At 35.6% G+C, this 23,178-nt stretch overlaps 1 protein-coding gene across 4 annotated transcripts in view; it reads right to left on the bottom strand.

The window, feature by feature from the left end:
- UBXN7 (UBX domain protein 7) overlaps positions 1 to 23,178 on the bottom strand; it is a 68,202-nt gene that overhangs the window by 27,128 nt on the left and 17,896 nt on the right. For all 4 annotated transcript variants that reach the window (XM_082458660.1, XM_082458663.1, XM_082458661.1 and 1 more), the window contains 4 exons: positions 21,123 to 21,270; positions 18,376 to 18,443; positions 12,212 to 12,277; positions 10,863 to 10,975 (listed from right to left, as the gene is read on the bottom strand). In XM_082458660.1, coding sequence (XP_082314786.1) covers positions 10,863 to 10,975; positions 12,212 to 12,277; positions 18,376 to 18,443; positions 21,123 to 21,270 — 395 coding nt within the window. The remainder of the gene's footprint in view (positions 1 to 10,862; positions 10,976 to 12,211; positions 12,278 to 18,375; positions 18,444 to 21,122; positions 21,271 to 23,178) is intronic.

Raw genomic sequence — 23,178 nt, 5'->3', positions numbered from 1 at the left:
TTTTTTTCCCCAAGTATGGTATCTATAGCTTTCAGTGTCTAAACATTAATTACAGGCTTCCCTGGTGGTTCAGTGGTTAAGAATCCACCTGCCAACGCAAGGGACACGGGTTCATGCCCTGGTCTGGGAAGATCCCACATGCCGTGAAGCAACTAAGCCCACGAGCCACAACTACTGAGCCAATGTGCCAAAACTACTGAAGCCTGCACACCTAGAGCCCGTGCTCCACAACAAGAGAAGCCACTGCAATGAGAAGACCACACACTGCAACAAAGAGTAGTCCCTGCTCGCCACAACTAGAGAAAGCCCGTGCGCAGCAATGAAGACCCAAAGCAGCCAAAAATAAAATAAATAAAATTTAAAAATTAAAAAAAACATTATTTTTTAATAATTACATTATTTTGCTTATATGTATATAGTTATACTGTCCATTTGCAAGCATTTTTCAAATTTAAATGAACTGTTTTCCTTTTATTCACTGTTATTTGTTATAGTAGCTGGATTTTTATTGTACATGTAAACATCTTTACCTGAAAAAGATTCCACAAACAAGGGCAACAAGTCACATAATTCTATTGTGCTGTCAATCCCTATCCACAAATATATCTCTCTTTTTTAATAGTTGTAACTAGTATGTGCATATTAGTTTATGTTGTTTTATTTTCTTCAACATCATTTTCTATAAACATTTCCAAATATATTCATCTCGATTATTAGGCATGTGGTATTTCATAGAATCATTCTAAATCTTTCAGTAAAAGCTGCTGAGGAATTTTTCTCTCAGGGTTGTTTTCCTAGGAGTGTATTTCAAAATTGAGATTTCAGATCAAAGAATGTTTCAGAATAATCTCCAAAAGACTCCCCAATTTATAGTACAAATATCAATCATGAGTGCATGAGTGTGCACTTTCTTTTTTGCCTCGCATTTCCTCATCACCATAATGACCTAAGAAATATTGCTGAACTGGAAAAGAATGGCAGAAAAGCAAATGAACAAATGCTACCTCAAACCTTTGCATAGAAACAATGAAATGAAAGCCATAGTTTTGAATAATTTTGTCCTGGAACAATATTTTTTCCAAATCAGTTTGACATGGGAAAATCTTAAGAATCAATTAACTCAGGTTAACAATAATTGAAGAACATACATCATTTTGGAGGTACTGGAGAATATAAGACTAAGAATATCTTTTGTTTTATAACAAAGTTTACACAATCTTACAAAAATTGTTATCCTATTTTTCTGTACAAATCCCCCAGAGAAAATAATTTTATAATATTCATTACTGATTCCACAGGTGAAAAACCCAAGTTCTAAAAGGAAGTAGCCCTATATTGAGCCAGAAAGCTACAATTAACTGGTCAAAAGCTTATTTTTAAGTATGCAAATTTAATAAAATAACTCTCTGCTTCTAGAAAGTAATAGTATTCCACTTAATTCCTTGCCTATAGTAAGCACATAGATTTGATAAATGGGAGATAAATGAGTAATTATATTGCTTTAACTGAAGAAAAAGTATTTGAGAACAAAGAAAACAAATAACACACTCTAGAGAGACAGATTGAAGAGTACATAATCCCTATAATAAGGTAAATTTATTAAGTCTGCCTCAACTACAACACTGACCAAAAAAAAGTATAACGAACTTCCCTGGTGGTCCCATGGCTAAGACTCCACACTCCCAACGCAGGGGGCCCAGGTTCGATCCCTGGTCAGGGAAGTAGATCACACATGCTGCAACTAAAGATCCTGCAAGCCGCAACTAAAGATCCCGCATGCTGCCACAATGATCCCACATGCCGCAACTAAGACCCGGCGCAGCCAAATAAATAAATAAATATTTTTTTAAAAAAGTATAACACTGAAAAATAATAAAAGTCCAGAATTCAAAAACAATGGAGAGTCATTTGCTATTGTTTTTAAAAATTCATTTATTCACATTCACACTTTCATTCATTCAGATTCATTCATTTGACAAATATTTGAGGATCTACCATGTTTCAGGTACAGTTACAGATGCTGGATTTATAGCAGTTACCAAAACAAAAATCCCTGCCTTCATGAAGTTTACATTGGGAGAAACCTTATACAAGCAAAAGAAACTGGAAGATGTTGTTAAGCAAGTACTTCTAATATAAATCAAAACTACAATGAGGTACCACCTCACACCAGTCAAAATGACCACATTAAAAAATCTACAAATCTGGACAGGGTGTGGAGAAAAGGGAACCCTCCTACACTGTTGGCGGGAAGGTAAACTGGTGCAGCCACTATGGAAGACAGTATGTAGGTTCCTTAAAAAACTAAAAATAGAGCTACCATATGATCCAGCAATCCCACTCCTGGGCATATATCCCAATAAAACTATAATTCAAAAAGATATATGCACCCATATGTTCACAGCAGCACTATTCACAATAGCCAAGACATGGAAACAAGCTAAATGTCCATCAACAGGTGAATGGATAAAGAAGATGTGGTACATATATACAATGGAATACTACTCAGCCATAAAAAAGAACGAAATAATGCCATTTACAGCAACATGGATGCAACTAGTGATTATCATACTAAGTGAAATAAGTCCGATAGAGAAAGACAAATACCATATGATATCACTTATATGTGGAATCTAAAATATGACACAAATGACCTAATCTAGGAAACAGAAACAGACTCACAGACATAGAGAACAGACTTGTGGTTGCCAAGGGGGAGAGGGGGTGAGGGAGGGATGGACTGTGAGTTTGGGATTAGCAGATGCAAACTATTATATATAGAATGGATAAACAATAAGGTCCTACTGTATAGCACAGGGAACTATATTCAATATCCTGTGATAAACCATAATAGAAAAGAATATGAAAAAGAATGTATATACATGTATAACTGAATCACTTTGCTGTACAGCAGAAATTAACACAACATTATAAATCAACTATACTTCAATTAATTTAAAAAAAAAAAAAGAAATTACTGCTAGAAAGAAGGGCTCCAAAAAAGACACAAATTTCATGCAAAGCAACAATGTTTGGAGGGAACATAAGAGAATCTTATATAATCTCACTAAGTATACTAGTTATATGAGTCAAGGACAAGAGGTGAGAGTGGGCCATGGGACAAATGATGAACCTTTCCTCTTGGAATTCATTAGGTTGTTCTGAATCAACATTCAAAAGCCATTATAGAGAAACCCAAGAGCAAGTGTGGCTATACCAAATAGAGAGGTATGTGACAAGGACTATCTGTGATAATGGGAGAACAGTGAGAGACTAACATCTCTCCCAGTCCCAAACAGATCAGGAAAGTATGAAAAGAGGATACAGAGGAAAAAATAATTTGCTTGAATAAATATATATGCATAAAGTCAAAAAGGAAATATATTAAAATATGCACAATACTTTCTTATGTAAATGGAAACTACTATTATTTTTCCTTGGTTTTTTCCTATAATTTTTGCCTAATTTGAATAAAAATATAAGCTATATATAAAGTTTATTTAGAAAAACTTTATCTTACGTATTTTGTTACTGAATCAGTTCTTTACATTTTAACTAAAATGTTTTTACTTGCATTTATAGCAAGTACTTTTGAAATTAACAAAGTACTCTTAGTAGGACTAGGTGCATGTGCAATTGAATGGCAATTTTTATATTTTATTTTTATTTTTTATAAATTTATTTTATTTATTTATTTTTGGCTGCATTGCCTCTTTGTTGCTGCACGTGGGCTTTCTCTAGTTGCGGTAAGCGGGGGCTACTCTTCGTTGTGGTGAGCAGCCTCCTCATTAAGGTGGCTTCTCTTGTTGCGGAGCACAAGCTCTAGGCACACAGGCTTCAGTAGTTGTGGCTTACAGGCTCTATAGCGCAGGCTCAGTAGTTGTGGAGCATGGGCTTAGTTGTTCCGTGGCATGTGGGATCTTCCTGGACCAGGGCTTGAACCTGCATCCCCTGCACTGGCAGGCGGATTCTTAACCACTGCACCACCAGGGAAGCCCTGAATGGCAATTTTAACAAATAAACATGTATTTCTTATGAAAATAAGGAATATTATGGAAATTGTTCTGATTCGTTCTGTACAATATACTCTAGATTATGCCACTCAATCATTTAACAAAGATTTAATGAGGGGCAACTGTGTGCCAGACACCCCTCTATGCACTCTGAATATACAACAATAAATAAAACAAAATCCCTGTGTTCATGGAACTTACATGCTAATGGGAAATAAGAAAACCTAATAAATGTTCCCTTGCCCGGGTCAGGTTATTCATCCTAAATCCTTTGCTCACTCAGCTCCAGCTACACTGGTTTCCTTGGCTGTACCAGAAATATGCCCAAGCTCTTTCCAACACCAGTGCCTTTACACTTAACTGTTTTTCTGCTCTTCCCTAAGACCCTTCTATGGTTTACATTCCCTCACTTCTTTCAGGTTTCTACTCAAATCTCATTCTTTCAGAAATATATCCCCATCTTCCTATCTGAATCAGTCCTCTCTCATCACAATTATAAATGTATGTGAAACCTATGAAATCAACCTTGCTTTTCATTTGCCTGTAAGAACACATGTACCTTAATGTCCCCAAACAGAACAGTCCTCTCTTTGTCCCTTATTCTATTTTATTCTTTCTCCCAGCAACTACCGTAACCTGAAATTTCTCTGTGTGTCAAACACATACATAAAAAAATATATACATATATATACACTAAATGTTATATAGGTATTGTTTTTTATTTGCTGGTAGCCTGTTTCTCCCTCTAGATTATAAATTTTTTGATGGCAAAGGACTTTGTATAATTTGTTTACCACAACCTCCCTGTGGCAGAAACTGCTTATAGGTAACAAATACCCATTTTTCCCTTCTCCTTAATAGAATCTCCAAAGAAAAAGAAATAAAAGGAATACAAATTGGAAAAGAAGAAGTAAAACTGTCACTGTTTGCAGATGACATGATACTATACATAGAGAATCCTAAAGATGCCACCAGAAAACTACTAGAGCTAATCAATGAATTTGGTAAAGTTGCAGGATACAAAATTAATGCACAAAAATCTCTTGCATTCCTATACACTAATGATGAAAAATCTGAAAGAGAAATTAAGGAAACACTCCCATTTACCACTGCAACAAAAAGAATAAAATACCTAGGAATAAACCTACCTAGGGAGACAAAAGACCTGTATGCAGAAAACTATCAGACACTGATGAAAGAAATTAAAGGTGATACCAACAGATGGAGAGATATACCATGTTCTTGGATTGGAAGAATCAACATTGTGAAAATGAGTATACTACCCAAAGCAATCTACAGATTCAATGCAATCCCTATCAAATTACCAATGGCATTTTTTACAGAACTAGAACAAAAAATCTTAAAATTTGTATGGAGACACAAAAGACCCCAAATAGCCAAAGCAGTCTTGAGGGAAAAAAACAGAGCTAGAGGAATCAGACTCCCTGACTTCAGACTTTACTATAAAGCTACAGTAATCAAGACAATACGGTACTGGCACAAAAACAGAAATATAGATCAATGGAACAAGATAGAAAGCCCAGAGATAAACCCACGCACCTATGGTCAACTAATCTATGACAAAGGAGACAAGGATATGCAATGGAGAAAAGACAGTCTCTTCAATAAGTGGTGCTGGGGGCTTCCCTAGTGGCGCAGCGTTTGAGAATCTGCCTGCCAATGCAGGGGACAGGGGTTCGAGCCCTGGTCTGGGAAGATCCCACATGCCGCAGAGCAGCTAGGCCCGTGAGCCACAATTACTGAGCCTGTGCATCTGGAGCCTGTGCTCCGCAACAAGAGAGGCCGCAACAGTGAGAGGCTGGCGCACCGCAATGAAGAGCGGCCCCCACTTGTCACAACTAGAGAAAGCTCTCGCACAGAAACGAAGACCCAACACAGCCATAAATAAATAAATAAATAAATAAATAAAAATTTAAAAAAAAAGAATGCTCCTTTATTCATAAAAAAAAAAAAAATAAGTGGTGCTGGGAAAACTGGACAGCTATGTGTAAAAGAATGAAATTAGAACACTCCCTAACACCATACACAAAAATAAACTCAAAATGGATTCGAGACCTAAATGTAAGACCGGACGCTAAAAACTCTTAGAGGAAAACACAGGAAGAACACTCTTTGACATAAATCACAGCAAGATCTTTTTTGATCCACCTCCTAGAGTAATGGAAATGGGACCTAATGAAACTTCAAAGCTTTTGCACAGCAAAGGAAACCATAAACAAGACAAAAAGACAACCCTCAGAATGGGAGAAAATATTTGCAAACGAATCAACGGACAAAGGATTAATCTCCAAAATATATAAACAGCTCATGCAGCTCAATATTAAAAAAACAAACAACCCAATCCAAAAGTGGGCAGAAGACCTAAATAGATATTTCTCCAAAGAAGACGGACAAATGGCCAAGAAGCACATGAAAAGCTGCTCAACATCACTAATTGTTGAGAAATGCAAATTTAGAGAAATGTAAATCAAAACTACAATGAGGTATCACCTCACACCAGTTAGAACGGGCATCATTGGAAAATCTACAGACAACAAATGCTGGAGAGGTTGTGGAGAAAAGGGAACCCTCTTGCACTGCTGGTGGGAATGTAAATTGATACAGCCACTATGGAGAACAGTATGGAGGTTCCTTAAAAAACTAAAAATAGAATTACCATATGATCCAGCAATCCCACTACTGGGCATATACCCAGAGAAAACCACAATTCAAAAAGACACATGCACCCCAATGTTCACTGCAGCGCTATTTACAATAGCCAGGTCATGGAAGCAACCTAAATGCCCATTGACAGACGAATGGATAAAGAAGTTGTGGTACATATATACAATGGAATATTACTCAGCCATAAAAAGGAACGAAATTGAGTCATTTGTTGAGACGTGGATGGACCTAGAGACTGTCATACAGAGTGAAGTAAGTCAGAAAGAGAAAAACAAATAACGTATATTAACGCATGTATGTTGAACCTAGAAAAATGGTACAGACGAACTGGTTTGCAGGGCAGAAGTTGAGGCACAGATGTAGAGAACAAACGTATGGACACCAAGGAGGGAAAACCGCGGTGGGGTGGGGATGGTGGTGTGCTGAATTGGGCGATTGGGATTGACATGTATACACTGATGTGTATAAAACTGATGACTAATAAGAACCTGTCGTATAAAAAACCAAAACAAACAATCAAAAAGCAACTAACACGAAACTTTCTTTGGGTTATTTGTATGGAAATATGTTAATATAAATGTTTCAGACATTACATGAAATTTCTAAACATCTTGTATGTTCTGGTATAATGTTATAAGTCATAATTCTAGTTATTACTTCATTTTAAAGTATATCTCAGAAATAAAAACAAACAAACAACAAAAAAGAAACAAAAAGACACATGCACCCCAATGTTCATTGCAGCACTATTTATAATAGCCAGGTCACGGAAGCAACCTAAATGCCCATCAACAGACGAATGGATAAAGAAGATGTGGTACATATGTACAATGGAATATTACTCAGCCATAAAAAGGAACAAAATTGGGTCATTTGTTGAGATGTGGATGGATCTAGAGACTGTCATACAGAGTCAAGTAAGTCAGAAAGAGAAAAACAAATATCGTATATTAACACATATATGTGGAATCTAGAAAAATGGTACAGATGAACTGGTTTGCAGGGCAGAAAATGAGACACAGATGTAGAGAACAAACACATGGACACAAAGCAGGGAAAGCGGCGGGGGGGTGGTGGTGGTGGTGTGATGAGTTGGGCGATTGGGATTGACATGTATACACTGATGTGTATAAAATTGATGACTAATAAGAACCTGCTGTATAAAAAAATAAATAAAATAAAATTCAAAAATTAAAAAAAAAAAAAAAAGAATCTCCAATTTTCAGCTAAGCATCTTGACTTCCTAGTGTCCTCTGCAACTAGGTGTGGCCACATTGCTAAGTTCTGTTACCAAGTCCAGGCTCGCTCTGCTCACTGCACGACAGGCCAATAAATCCAGAGATGAGGTGTTGAGGCAAGGGACTTTATTCGGAAAGCTGGTGGACCATGAGGACAGCAGACTACTGTCTCAAAAGAACCACCTTATCGTGGTTTGGATGCCAGTTTCTTTTATAGAACAGAAAGGAGGAGGAGATGAGGAAGTAAAGTAAAAAGACCGTTAAGTTTTGCAAATATCCCCTGGAATAGCCAGCCTTGGGGAGGGGATGTGTTAATTTCTTCTTTCTTGCAGCCATCCACAGGTGGACAGGGTTAGGATGCTTCCCTGAACAAAGGCACTTTGGTTTAACTTTCAGACAGAGGGGCAGGGTTCCCTGAGGCAGGCCATTATATATAGACAGTATCCTTTTAGTGAACAAAAGCAGCAGAAAGCAATGGTTAAAGTAAAAGAAACAGATTCAACATGTAGTCAGATTTGGCTCTTCCCTGTTACAGTTCTGGTCAATGGAATGTGAGAAGTGATGTGTATGACCTCTAGGTTGTGCCTTTAAAGGGAAAAGGTGTACCCTTCTCGGTCACTCCCTTCCTTCATGCTAACTGGAAAGCAAACACGGTAGTAAGCCACCTTGAATCATGCAGACAAGGGCAAGCAGAATAGGACAGAAAAAACTGCATTCGTAATAACTTCATAGAGCAGAACCATCCTAACAGCATGGACTTCTATCTTGTTTAAGTTAATGTTTGTTTTATTCCTGGTCTCTCTCACACATAGTTAAATCTTTATCCCAATACACATAATCCCATCCCCTAGAACAAGGCCTTGTAACAGGAGGCCTCGCTAAATATTTACTGAATGAACAAGTGAACTAATCAATCTCATCTGGATAGCATGAGCCAGAACCCTTGAACATGGTCTACCTCTAGTTACATTAAGAAATAAGAAAGTCTATGAGCTTCCCTGGTGGCACAGCGGTTAAGAATCCACCTGCCAATGCAGGGGACATGGGTTCGAGCCCTGGTCTGGGAAGATCCCACATGCCGCGGAGCAACTATGCCCATGCTCCACAACTACTGAGCCTGCGCTCTAGAGCCTGCGAGCCACAACTACTGAGCCCATGTGCCACAACTACTGAAGCCCGTGCACCTACAGCTGTGCTCCACAACAAGAGAAGCCACTGCACTGTAACAAAGATTAGCCCCCGTGTGCAGCAACGAAGACCCAACGCAGCCAAAAATAAAATAAATTTAATTTAATTTAAAAAAAAAAAGAAAGAAAGAAGGAAGTCTACTTTCTACACCTATAAAACTGTGGCTCAGATCTACATCTAATTCAAACCTGTGGGTCCTGCCTGAGCAGCCAGACTATTCCTTTAATTTTTAATATTCACCTCTCTAAGTTTCAATGACTTAATTTTGCATATTACTTCCCTAATTTCTATAAAACTAATGGGTATATCATTAGTCATAATGAAATGCCTACTTTTTCTGGGAATGTTTATATCATTTAAAGGCTTGTAAATGATAAAGTTGAGTATAATCAGTGAAAAAAATGAAGATTGTTGAAAACAACATAGGTCACAAAATTCAAAGAAAAAAGGTGACACAACTTAACAAAATGAATCAAACTTCAGATGACAGTATCAAAAAAGATTCACATTTTCCCTTAATAACAAGCCGCAGAGTAACTCCTTTTTATGAGCCCAAAGTGACCAAATTAAATCAAGCTCAGAGTTATTTAGTTAAGCCCCAGAGCAACACAAAAGCTAATGAAAATAGAAAGCACATCAAAACAAACTCAGATCCTTTTTGTCTTACATATTGTGCTATTCTGTCAATGGTTATATTATCACCATAACAGTAGAAAGGATAGGCAGTTACCATGTTAAAGATCATGAACGAAAGATGAAGAAAACTGAGGAGACATCTAACCTGACATCTTTGACCTGATAAATGAACACCAGACTCCCTGAACTTTATTTACACAACAAAAAGAAACACATTTAATCAAATCTCCATCATCTGGATTTTGTTACACGCGGCCAAACACTTTCAGGTTTTACAATTCAGAAAATTAAAGAATTCAGAAAGAAAAAGCTTACAGTTAAATTTCTTAACCTAAATATGTCATTTAGGCTACTTTAAGAGTATCTCTAAGGACAAAATTTTTTTTTAAAAACAATCAAAATTCACTTCTAAATATGTAGCTAACGTCATTTTTACAGTTATTGTTTGGCCTACTTTATCCTAACAGAAAAGACTTACCTGAAATGTCAGTGATTTACATCTACAGAAATGCTCTTCTGATTCAAAAGAGCGTTAACATGATAGTCAACACACAAAAGCAAGTTGTTTGAACCCCTCAACAGAAGAATGTTTAAAATCCTAACTAAACGCATTCATTTACCAAATACCATGTTCCTATTAAATGCTAGAGACTGGGTCCCAAGGATCACCAAAATAAAAAGAAACATGGTTCCCCTGCCCTCCGTTAAGCGTATAATTTAGCAGACAATCATATAAACCTGCTCCAGAAAGTTTTCCTTTGGCTTCAGCTAAATTAAAACAAGAACTAAGGGAGAACATACTCCGCAACCACAGAGACATTCTTTTAAAACACACTAGGATCCTCATAAAAAATATGGGTAAAAGATACCTACAAACAACTCACAAATGGTCAAAACAGACACACACACAATATTCTCAGTAGTAATTAAAAATATATAAACTTTTAAGAAATATAAATCAATGTAACCTTCTAGGTATCTCATACTTACTAAGATGCCAATTCTCTACATGCTGAAAACTTTTTTTTGCTCTTAGAAAGAAAAACGCCACTAAAAATGCAAAAAGATTCATAGCTCAGGCTTTGAATCTCCAACAACTTACTGTTTCAAAGCTGCCTTTATGCATCAAATCAATGGGTGGCCGGAACAGATCTGCAAGGGTAGTTAGTTTCTTGTCTATTGCTCCTCCATTTCTTAATTCCTGTTCTTGCCGAACTGCAACACAGGAGGATGAGAAAGTTTCAATTAGCCATAAAATAAAAGTCATGAATCTTGCAATTAAAAAAAAATGTATCAGTTGCAAGAACTAATGAACAATGTGCTTGACCTCAAATGCAAATGCAAAGATCTAAGGCTGACTCTGAAAAAAAATACAGAGTCAGGTGGGGAGGGAGTCTTAAGACTTGGTGCTCTCTATCCAAAGGTAAGGATAAAAGTGGAAATTATGTAAGAGTCGCTTATTCAAAATATTTCCTTCACATACTCAAAACTAACTTTAGCACAGGAGAAAACTTTCATCTTCATTTATCTATTTCTGAAACTCATCCTAATTTATCTAGCTACATTCTAGTTGTTTCTAGCTACATTCCCAATCTTTAAAGATTATGGCAGTGAGAGAGAATGACTACTGCTGTCATCTTCTCCTGGAAGGGCACAGGATTCCCTGGATGACCTGAGTCAGTCTGGATTCCATGTCAACTCTCAAGTTACACGACCTATCTGTGCTTCAATGAGCTCATTATAAATTATTACAAAATCAAATATGGTTCAAGAGTTTCTCATATGTTCTCTAAATATAACTGTCTTTTCTCTAGGATCCCATTGCTAAATCAGTATTAAGTCCACTAAAAGGAGAAGGCCAAGACTCTCATTCTTATTCAACAGAAAGATATAAACCTATTCCAAACAACTGTTGCCAAAATGTTAATAGTGGCTGCTTTGGGTAGTATGGCCTTTTCTTCTGCTATTTTCCAATCCCTACAATAATCATTTTCATTGTGGTCATTCCTTTAATTGACATATATCAGGATCCTGAGGAAAATCAGTTTTTTATTTTATTATAGTCAGCATTTAAGTGCTCATTCAGAAACAGATTAAGTTTGTAAATTACCATATTTCTCACATTATATCCATCTCTCTTATTCTTCTATAACCAAGTAGGTTGGAATCTGGAACAATTCAGCTCAAGGGGGAGTTAATAACAATCACAGACTGAATTCATAATTTAGTTTTTAAATAAGATGAATCCTCAAAGTTATTAGGCCTAATATTAATCATCTTCTTAAGAAAAAAAATTATATAAAACAAACTAGGATCTTGACCTGAAGGGGAGTGTGTGGGTGCTTTTCCACCTTGCGGTTTTAATCTGTGGGAGAGGAGACAGGGGAGAAAGACAATGAGAGAGGGAGAGGGCGGGAAAAAGAGATGATAAACTGGTTCATAGATACTTACTAGTTTCAGTTTGGAAATCCCGGAAACCATCAAATATTGAACGTGCAGGCCGTCGTCTTTTAGGAGCTATAGGAGGAAAAAATGGAATTGATACAAAAAGTTAAACATTAATTTTGTAACAATTCTAAAAATGTCCTTATCTATAGCAATTTCTTATTTTAAGACACTCAGATTCATAATGGTGCCCTCCTTCAAAATATAAAATACTTCAAAAACCTTCAAGGCATTCATATATAATTAACCATCTTCAGCCCAATCATATTTTACAAAAAAGAAAATTAAGGCCCAGTTAAAAAACTTGGCCAAACTTGTGTAAAAAGATAGGAAGAAAGATTTTGAGGATGACTTCCCATGGCGATGAAGCTACACACATGCTGCAAATACATAATTCAGGTTAGCCTAAATGATCTGCCTACCCTTTAGTATAATACTTGAGTAAGTTCTAAACCATAATATTTAAGAACTACCTCTTAGTAAGTGGATACACATGCAGAATTATAAACACCAAAAAACTAATTTTGGAGGAAAAATTTTTCCTACAGTTACAGAAAAATGAACAGAACCAACGTCCTTTGATAGCTTTGTATAGCGCCTATTACCCAGTCCTTAAGTATTGTACAGATAAAGCTGAAAAAGCAATCATCAAAACGTTATCTTCCTCTATGTTCTTAAACATAAAAATTTTACCAGGTCTTAAATGGGAAAAGAATCTGAAAAAGAATAGGTATATGTATTACCGAATTACTTTGCTGTACACCTGAAACTAACACAACACTGTAAACCAACTATACTCCAATAAAAAAAAAAAAGTTATGCCATTTATATACATTACAGTAAATAAGGACATTTAATGATTCTTTCAATATGGGTAACAGTTATTCAGTTGGTTTATGGCAAGCCCCAGGAGCACTGTCAGCATGTAACCAGAACAATGCTACACATTAACAGATGATGATTGCATAGTAAGATTAGACAGAAACTATAAAAGTCCCCCATCCCATGTCAAAGCATCTTTCCCAACAGCCTGTGTTTGCCATTAAATAGGGTAATTCTTTTAAGCTAAGAATTACTGAGTAAAAAACAAAACAAAAAAATAACAAAAGAATGCAGAACCATATGTTAAAAAAATCCCACATTTGCTTAAAGCATTATCAGGTCAGTATATCATTTATGCACATATGTGTATCAGTATTTATATTAAAGAATCAATATTATCTCTAGGAAAAGGAAATTTGGTAAAAATCAGAGACTTCCATATTTTAGCTTTGTACTGAATTTCAAAATTTAAATTGAATTTTACATATAAATTGTTTTATTTAAATAAATTATATAAATTATTAATTTTAAATTTTATTGTTTAACTTTTAAAATTTAAATACTGCATTATTTTTCCTCCCTCCCTTTATAAACAAGAAGCAAGAAATGTTATTCTTTTCAATCTTGGAACTATTTTTAATCAAGAGTCAAGAGTCATGTATCTTAAATGTACATGTTTCCAGCAGCAATAATATTTTTTTTAACATCTTTATTGGAGTATAATTGCTTTACAATGGTGTGTTAGTTTCTGCTTTATAACAAAGTGAATCAGTTATACATATACATATGTTCCCATATCTCTTCCCTCTTGCATCTCCCTCCCTCCCACCCTCCCTATCCCACCCCTCTAGGTGGTCACAAAGCACCGAGCTGATCTCCCTGTGCTATGCGGTTGCTTCCCACTAGCTATCTATTTTACGTTTGGTAGTGTATATATGTCCATGCCACTCTCTCACTTTGTCACAGCTTACCCTTCCCCCTCCCCATATCCTCAAGTCCATTCTCTAGAAGGTCTGTGTATTCCCATCTCACCACTAGGTTCTTCATGACCTTTTTTTTTTTTCTTAGATTCCATATATATGTGTTAGCATACTGTATTTGTTTTTCTCTTTCTGACTTACTTCACTCTGTATGACAGACTCTAACTCCATCCACCTCACTACAAATAACTCAATTTTGTTTCTTTTTATGGCTGAGTAAATATTCCATTGTATATATGTAGCAGCAATAATATTAACTGCTCAAATAATGCTTTCTTAAAACTCATTATCAGATATTATTTAACCATAACAATTAAGAAAGTAAGGTTATCTCAGGATAAGACATAAAACAGCTGCCTAAGAAAGCATATTATTTTTGGGGAGGTAGTACATAGTACATAAAAGGTACTTTTCTTCTACTTTTAAACTGCCAAAGGCAGGCCAGTCAATATCTACATTCTTCACACACACACACACACACACACACACACACACACACACACACACTCTCTCTCTCTCTCTCTCTCTCTCTCTCTCTCTCTCTCTCTCTCACTCCCCGCCCCCACCCCATCCCCCCAATTTAGCCCTTCTCTATTATACACTTGATCTCCTGGAGATTCATACTAGCTCCTCTTACTGCTAGCTTTCCAACCACTCTCTTTTATTTCTTGGGCTCGTGACCTGCTCCCATTTGTTTCCCCCTTATATATCCTAAGTCTAACCAAGAATCTCTCCTCAAGCCACAACACCTCTAGCTCTAGGATCATTATTACTCCTGCCTGCCTCTTCAATATGTGGTTTCCTCACTCTTCCAAACCATATGCTATAAGTAAACATCAGTCCTCTGTACTCTCACTCCACTGCCCATGTAATAGGAGTGCTGGTCACTGAGGTCAAAGAGACTAAGCTACAAAGAGCTAAAAGAGATTCAAAAAGGAGCCTCGTAGTCAGAATAGGGGAGGAACAGAGAACAAAAATTTAATGAGCAGAGCGGCACTGTTTCACATTTTCACAAATCTCTGTTAATAACTGGTATAAGAGAAGACACCTGAATTTTTAGATCTGCTTCTGCATTCAATCTGCTGCTATTCCTTTAGTTCATGTATACGAAGAAAATTAAAATTCAACTTCACACAGACATGTAGTTGTAAAAGGGAAGAGTATTTTAATAGTGTTTTAAGATAATTGTGAACATTCTCCCCTGCTACCACACCAAAGCTCAACCAGTGGTAATTTCTTAAAGGTTGGTTGCAACATGGAATCTGAAATCTTATCAATGAACTTTTCATACTCTGCTCCATTAAAATCCATTGGTCTTATGTGGTAGGCAGGCTCTGTGATGGCTCCCGATTATCCCTATCTCCCGGGATTCGTAACCTGTGTGTGAACATCTTGTGCATGGGCAGGATCAAACAGAATGTGGCAGAGGTGATGGGATGTCACTTCCAACAGTTAGGTTAGAAAAAGATAGTGGCTGGAGCTCTAGTGGTGCAATCTGTTAGCGCATGTTACTTATACAAAAAGATGGTGGCTTCCATCCATCCTGGGCTGCCCTCTCTGGCTCTCTCATTTGCTCTGCAGTAAGGAACTGATGTCTCCAGCCAACCAGCAGCCACGTGAGTAAACTAAGATCTTCCTCTAGTCATGCTCTGAGATGACTGTAGCCCTGGCTGACACCTTGATTATACCCTGTGAGAGACCCCAAACAGAGGCACTCAACTAAGCCACACCTGGATTCCTGACCCACAGAAATGGTGATACAACAAATGTTTGTTGCTTCAGGAAGCTAAATTTTGAAGCGATCTGTTAAACAGCAATAGATATATAATCTATATTGCATACATAGATACTTACATATAGATCCGAATAGATCTTTCACCCATGCACAATTTTGTAATATTGTGCTTTGGTCATTTGAAAATACTTGTTCACTGAGTCATGCAAATATTCCAAATACTGACCATTTCATCATATGATATTAAAAAAAAAATCACCAACTGTTAATGTCACTGCTAACCTCATCAGAAAGCCTTTAAGTACTGGGAAGCTATCAAGCTCACAATCATGTACATAAACTTTCTAAAATTCTAAGTTCTGCCTGAAAGCCTTTTTTTCTTTTCTTAAATCACTGGCAACAAATAATGTCAGTTGTTTGCCTTAAAGCAGTTAACAGGCTTTGTTCACATTCAAGAAAATGTTTGCCAGATGCTTAAGTCTAAATAACTATAGTTTGTCAGTAATCTTTCAAGAAAAATGTTCCATAAAAAAAGCAGCTAGTTTTGCTTTCAACTCAAACTGTACAAGTGTTTCACCTTAAAGTAACCAGAGTACTTCAGTATGCAGAAGTGCTTTATGCACACATCCTATTTCATCAAACAGAATAGTTTAAAAATGTGGATCTAGAGCAAATGAAATTAATTTTTATTGCTTTTGCTTTTTTTTTTTTTTTAAACTGCACGTGTGTGTCAGTGAAGAATTCAACAAATAGTAGCAGTTTGGTGCCACTGTCCTGATTCAATTAAGATGCAGCAGTATGACCCATCACTGCGTCTGAATTATCAGCCCAAATGTCAACACAGTGAAAAAGGCAAATAACTTGTTAGTATTATTATGAAAACAGTTTTGATCTTACAGACCCACTGAAAGGGCATCAGGGACTCCCAGACCACACTTTGAGAATCACACTTTAAATCAATACTATCCCTGGGACTTCCCTGGTGGTCCAGTGGTTAAGACTCCGCTCTCCCAATGCAGAGAACCTGGGTTTGATCCCTGGTCAAGGAACTAAGATCCCACATACCGCCACTAGAGAGCCCGCGCGCCACAACTACTAAGCCCGCATGCTCTAGAGCCTGCACGCCACACAAAGACCCAGCGCAGCCAAAATTAATTAATTAATTATTTATTTATTTAAAAATCGATACTATCCCAAAGAAGAAAATAGTTCTCCAAAAACCTTTTCAAAGTTATAATAAGGTCTAATAATGAAAGTTAGGACTGACTCCCTAACTGTATAAAGTCATTCTCACCCCCCTCACCAAACCAGATGTAGAAGGAAGAAAGTGGAGTTTCAAATGGGGACTCTTTTGCCTCTGTTAAACAGTAAAATAGCACAGAACCCATTTGCTGTAGTCTTCCCCACTCAAAGATCTTGCCTTTATTCCTTGCAATAAAGGAAAGATAAAGCTTCCAAGGGCATTCCTCAGCTCCAAAATCTGTAACATTTATATGAAAAAAAAAAAACATGAACAATGCTTTATTACCTCTGGTATATTAAAGGCACAATGACTAGCTAAATTGAACAGTTCAGAAAGCACACATTATATTTCAATATTCAGACCATATCGTTTTCTTCCTCCCATCTTTATTTCTGAATCTGGAAAGTATATTCTTTATTCCTTTCCACAGTAAACTCCAAAGCTGCCAAGTTAAAAATCAACCTTAAAACTCTCAACTAAGTTGCTTTTTCAAATCAAAAGATATGGTTTATGTAATTTTCTTCATCCTTTTCTTACAATTTATTTCTTCTTTATTTTAGTTTACCTACAAAACTTTTTATAGGCCTATTTCTCTGCACTGCTGTTCTCAATATATACAATATACATTTCTATGTCTCTGTCTACCCAACCAAACCATAACTTTATCTGCTGGGTTCTTTTTTTTTTTAGCCCATGCCGCATGACATGTGGGATCTTAGTTCCCCAGCCAGGGATTGAACCCGTGCCCATTGCACTGGAAACGCAGAGTCTTAACCACTGGACCGCCAGGCAAGTCCCCTATCTTCTGTTTTTTAATATACCTATTAATAACTAAAATATCTGGCTCACAAAAGGTAAATAAGTGCTTATTAAAATAAAACTATAAATTTTCTTTAAATTTGATTAAATGTTCCATTTTCTACTATCTTCTCTATGCACCCCAGACTGATACCACAATTTTTTGCATGGATTAGGGATTACTTCCTCCTTTTTTCAATACAAGAACAGCACTTCTAGAAATTAAAAAAGAGTGAAGGTACAGCATATCAAGACAGTAAGGATATGGCAGTCAAGTGGGTACCCAAAAAACAAAAAATAATCAGTCTTTTATCTAATGATAGATTTGTTTCCATTTTAAGGCAGCAGTTCTTTTTGCTTATTTTCCTCCTTTTGGCCTTCTGCAACAACTATCAACTTTTTAATCTGGCTCACTCCTCGGAAAGAGCCAACTGTGCAACTTTCCTGAGGGGAGTACAGAATTACAAGATAAGAATCAACTCTACTTGAAGTAACAATCTCTGAGCAAGCCTTCATATCTTTTGATAGCTTCATTAAAATCCTGAAGACAACAGTAAAGTCAAATAAAGCTAAGGAAAAAAGGTAAACTTACCACCAAACAAAGGTTCTGGTTCCACCAAGATTTCCTGCTTTTGAGGAATTGGGGCACGGACTTCCTCTCTATTAAAAAAAAAAAAAAAAAAAAGTGGGAAAATATCCAAATGAAAACTGTTTTCTGCTACCTATTCTTACTGTAACTATTGTGTACATATTCAAATTAACAAATAAAATGAACAACAGATTTAGTGACTTTTAGGAACCACATTAAATTATGATAAATGATTGTCAGATGATTTCCATATAGAGATGAACTGGAATAAAGTACCTGGCATAGATAGTGCAAATGGGTTTATAAAGAAAGAGAACAAACAGAAAAATAAAAAATATTTCTCCTTTCCTCTAAGTTCCCTGCCCTAAATTCTTCAGAAAAAAAAGAAGATAGGAAATTTACAAACACACACACACACAAAATTCAGGCAAAAAATTAATGGAAAATATGAGCTTAATAAAAGCAATATTACATCAACACTATATCAAATAATAGATAATTAAATCACAGATATATTAAAATAAGCTTAGGCAGTTAATTTTATGCTAGTTATGAAGTTGGCTAACAAAGGTAGTACCATTGGATTACTTATTAAATAGACACTAACATATACAAAACAGAAAAAATACTCTTTTAAAAGCTAAAAACTCTTCAAAGTTTACCTCCAGAGGGTTTACTAATAATCCATCTCTTCCAGTGAACAATACTCATTTAAAATATGCTGTAAAAATGGTGTGTATCCCTTTATATATCAGTTTAATTATTTTAGTTTTAACTCAGATACGAAACTCTGCTGATTAATGCTCATAGCAAGTAAGAGTAAGTTTCAAATTTAATATGCTCCCCTTATAATAAATATTAATTTACATTAGGCCTAATGTTTTTCATTCAGGTGTTTCTAATAGTAATAACTGAGCTTAAGGCCCTGTTTTTGACACCTAAAAGTTGAAACTTCAAAATATACTTTATTTAATACAGTATCAATACTCATTTGTCAACAAAAACTAACATTCTGCAATCAAAGAACAACTAGTTAGACAAAGAAATCTACAATAAGCCAAATGAGTGAAGGATAAAGGATAATTCAAAATTATGTTAAGCACTCTTTCCTACTGGATTTCAGTCACTGCTCACATACAGAACTGCAATACTCTAAAGAAACAGACAATGCGTCTCTAGGAGGAAGCTCTATTAAATCTCTTTCACCAGAGAGAAATAGGCCATTATCTTAGCAAAACTAAAAACTTCTAACACATCTTTTACCTGAACAGATCTTTCCATTATTGGTATAATTCACTTTACAGTGTGTGTGTGTGTGTGTGTGTGTGTGTGTGTGTGTATACAAAGTTATCTCAATCTAAGGCAATTTAATTACTCAAGAAATAAGCCTTAATCTGATGAAATACATCAATTAGGGTGATGGCTTAATTAGTAGTCCCTATACAGAAAGACTTGATTACTACATGTTTGAGGTCATCTATTCCAAGATTGCTAGCTACCCAACAAAATGGAAGAATGGAACAGAAGGTGAACTGTAAAGAAAGAAAATTATACTTTAGGAAGTAGGTGACACTATCAAATGTTAATCAATTAGTAATACAAATAATCTAAGTCAAATTATAATGTAACTCAGCAGGAAAAGACATTCATTAATCAAAACTATTTTTAAGTACAATTAAGAAAACATGTTTTAAACAGTGAGGACTGATATGTCCCCCCAAATCAGCTATGAATACCTGTTATTCAAGTGAATGTAAACTAAATCATGTTTTCATATTGATTTCCATTAAAGATTTGAGTTATGTTGGTGGAGAATGGGCTATCAAACTTGAAATACACAGTCAACATCGATAGGAAAAAACTTATATAAAATATAAATAATAACCTCTAGAGTTCACACTTTGTGGGGAAACAATATTACTCTAGAATCTGGAACTAGATTAAAAAAAAGAGGCAATCATGTCCTGAATGTTTATTTGGCTTTTTAAATCTAATTTAGTAAAAATAAAATCCATGTTTTTGCCTATTCCTATTTAAGGGGATTCTTCTTATTTAGTATCTCATGTTGTAAACACTGAAGAGTTATAAATGGCTATGAGTATTAAAGTCTTATTTAAGGATCTTTGAAATTTTGACTCAAAAATCAATGTTTTTCATTCGAGTAGCATTCATCTCTCATATTTTCCAAAGACTACTAGAATTTTGCCTAACAGATATTCATTTCAAACTCTCACTGGTATCAAATGTAAAGGGCAGAAAACACCAAATGTATTTATCATCTGTTACTATCCTCTATATATTACAGTTCTATATGCTGAAGGTGCCTCTAAAGATTAGCGACATGTAGTTATTTAAGGCATAAATTTTCTTCAAAAATTTTTCATGACAACTCAAAACTTTCCTGGGACAATGTAGGAAAATCCAGAATTGGGAAATCTGAGCTTTATTGGGCTTTCCTTCCATATCTGCTACTTAATTGTTGTATAACTTGGGGAAATGGCTATCCTTCTGCTTCCTCTGTAAAATGTGGATAATAATGCCAGCCTATAGGGTTCTTCTGAGGATTAAATAATGGACTTGACAGTGCTGTAGAGAACTTAAAGCATATAAGTATAAAAATTTTCACCCGACACTTTCAGATGCTTTCAACTTTTAATTTGTTCAAAACAGAGAATTAACCTAACATGTAAAAATGTAACTGCTCAATTTTGGCAGGGGGTAGCTCCCAATAATAAATAATAAATTCATACTCTGTGTGTGGTCTGACAGTGGAGACACTTGCTGAACTGGTACTTGGCTCTTCAGCGATTCCTCCACCATCCAAAAACATAGTGACTGCCATCTCCAGATTATTGTTGCAGGCTTCAAGCATATGTTTCCCTACACTTTCACTTGCACCTGAAATAGTATAAAAACAAGAAAAAAGTTTAAAAAAAGACACCTTCTTACATTCAGTTCACATTAGACTACAGAATTCCCAAGCAAATAGTACTTTTCCCTCTTTAGAATGAATGATTTTTAAAACAAAAACTGTTTACTTCTATGCTTGTTGGCTGATTACTGTGAAATATACAGAGCTAGAAAAGAAAGCAGCAGCATTAAAAATAGTAGTCTTCCTTCATAATAAAACAAAAACTAAATAAAGCATTTATTTGCCATTTCTTTATATGGGCCGACTATATATTTGTTAATAAACTGAAAAAGAAAATGAAAGACTACACTCTAGAAAGTTAGAAATACTTTGTTAGAAAGAATGCATTCAGTTACCAATTTCTACTTCTATAAGAAAGGAAACACTTTAATAACAATGGGAGAGAAGGGAGATGGGACTTTTTGCCAAAGATATAACTAAGTCAAAATTTGGTAAGAAATGTCAATCTTCATCATTTAAAACTGGCCCTATCACACACTCACTTGTACAGTAAAGCAAGCATAATCTGTTTGATGCAATGTAAACTGGTGAAGCCCTTTAACAAATCAATTTTATAACATGTATCAAGAAACACAATGATTGTTACTTTCTTGACCCAGTAATTTGGGCATGTGGTCTAAATAAATCTACATAAATCTATATAAAGTCTAAATAAATCTACGTAAATTTAGTCTAAATAAACCTATATAAAACACCTGCATAAACATGTCTATACACGTGTCCAGTATAGCTTTAGTTAAAATTGAAAAATTATAGATAACATAAATGTCTAATAGTAGTAGAGTCTAAATTGTAAATCTAGTTGGTGGGACATTTTGTGGGCATTAAAAAGCATCTCAGGTCACAAGAAACTATATTCAATATCCTGTAATAAACCACAATGAAAAAGAAAAAAAAATAAAAAGGGAAAAAAAAACCCATCTTAGGCTTTCCACTTGGGATGACCTTCCTTCTACCTGAACTGTGTCCCGTAACAGTCTCCTGCAGTGAAGGCTGTGGGTGTGTGTGTGGTTTTTTGTTTGTTTTTTGTGTTTTTTTTGGTCTGAGAACACCTTTATTTTGCTATTGTTCCTGAAAGACAGTTTCATCACTGGATATTCTTTTTTAAGGCTGACAGCTATTTTCTCTCAGTACACTGAAGATAGCATTCCAGTGTCTTCTGTTGTTGCTTCTGAGAAGTAACTTGCCAGACTAAAGAAAAATATTTTTAGAGCAATCTGTTGTTTCTCTCTAGTTGCTTTTAAGACCTTCTCTGCCTTTGGTCTTCTGCAGTTTCACTCTATTTCCTGGGGCTGATTTTATTTATCCTCCTTGGGATTCACTGGACTTCCACCATAAGGACTGTTTTCTTTTATCAGTTCTGAAAAACTCTCAGACATTTCTATTTAAAAATTACCACACAAGCTTTAAACGATACATTAAACAAGATGGACTTAATTGATATTTATAGGACATTCCATCCAAAAACAACAGGATACACTGTCTTCTCAAGTGCTCATGGAACATTCTCCAGGACAGAGCTTATCCTGGGTCACAATTCAAGCCTTGGTAAATTTAAGAAAATTGAAATTGTATCAAGTATCTTTTCCGACCACAACGCTATGAGACTAGACATCAATTACAGGAAAAAAATCTGTGGAAAATACAAACACATGGAGGCTAAACAGTACACTACTAAATAACCAAGAGATCACTGAGGAAATCAAAAAATACCTAGAAACAAATGACAATGAAAACACGACAATCCAAAACCTATGGGATGCAGCAAAAGCAGTTCTAAGAGGGAAGTTTATAGCTATACAAGCCTACCTCAAGAAACAAGAAAAATCTCAAATAAACAATCTAACCTTACACCTAAAGGAACTAGAGAAAGA

The sequence above is a fragment of the Balaenoptera physalus genome (assembly GCF_965194825.1).
Source record: "Balaenoptera physalus genome assembly, chromosome: 4".
Classification (NCBI taxonomy): domain Eukaryota; kingdom Metazoa; phylum Chordata; class Mammalia; order Artiodactyla; family Balaenopteridae; genus Balaenoptera; species Balaenoptera physalus.
The sequence above is the reverse complement of the archived record's forward strand: the minus strand, read 5'-3'. Positions and strand labels throughout refer to the sequence as shown.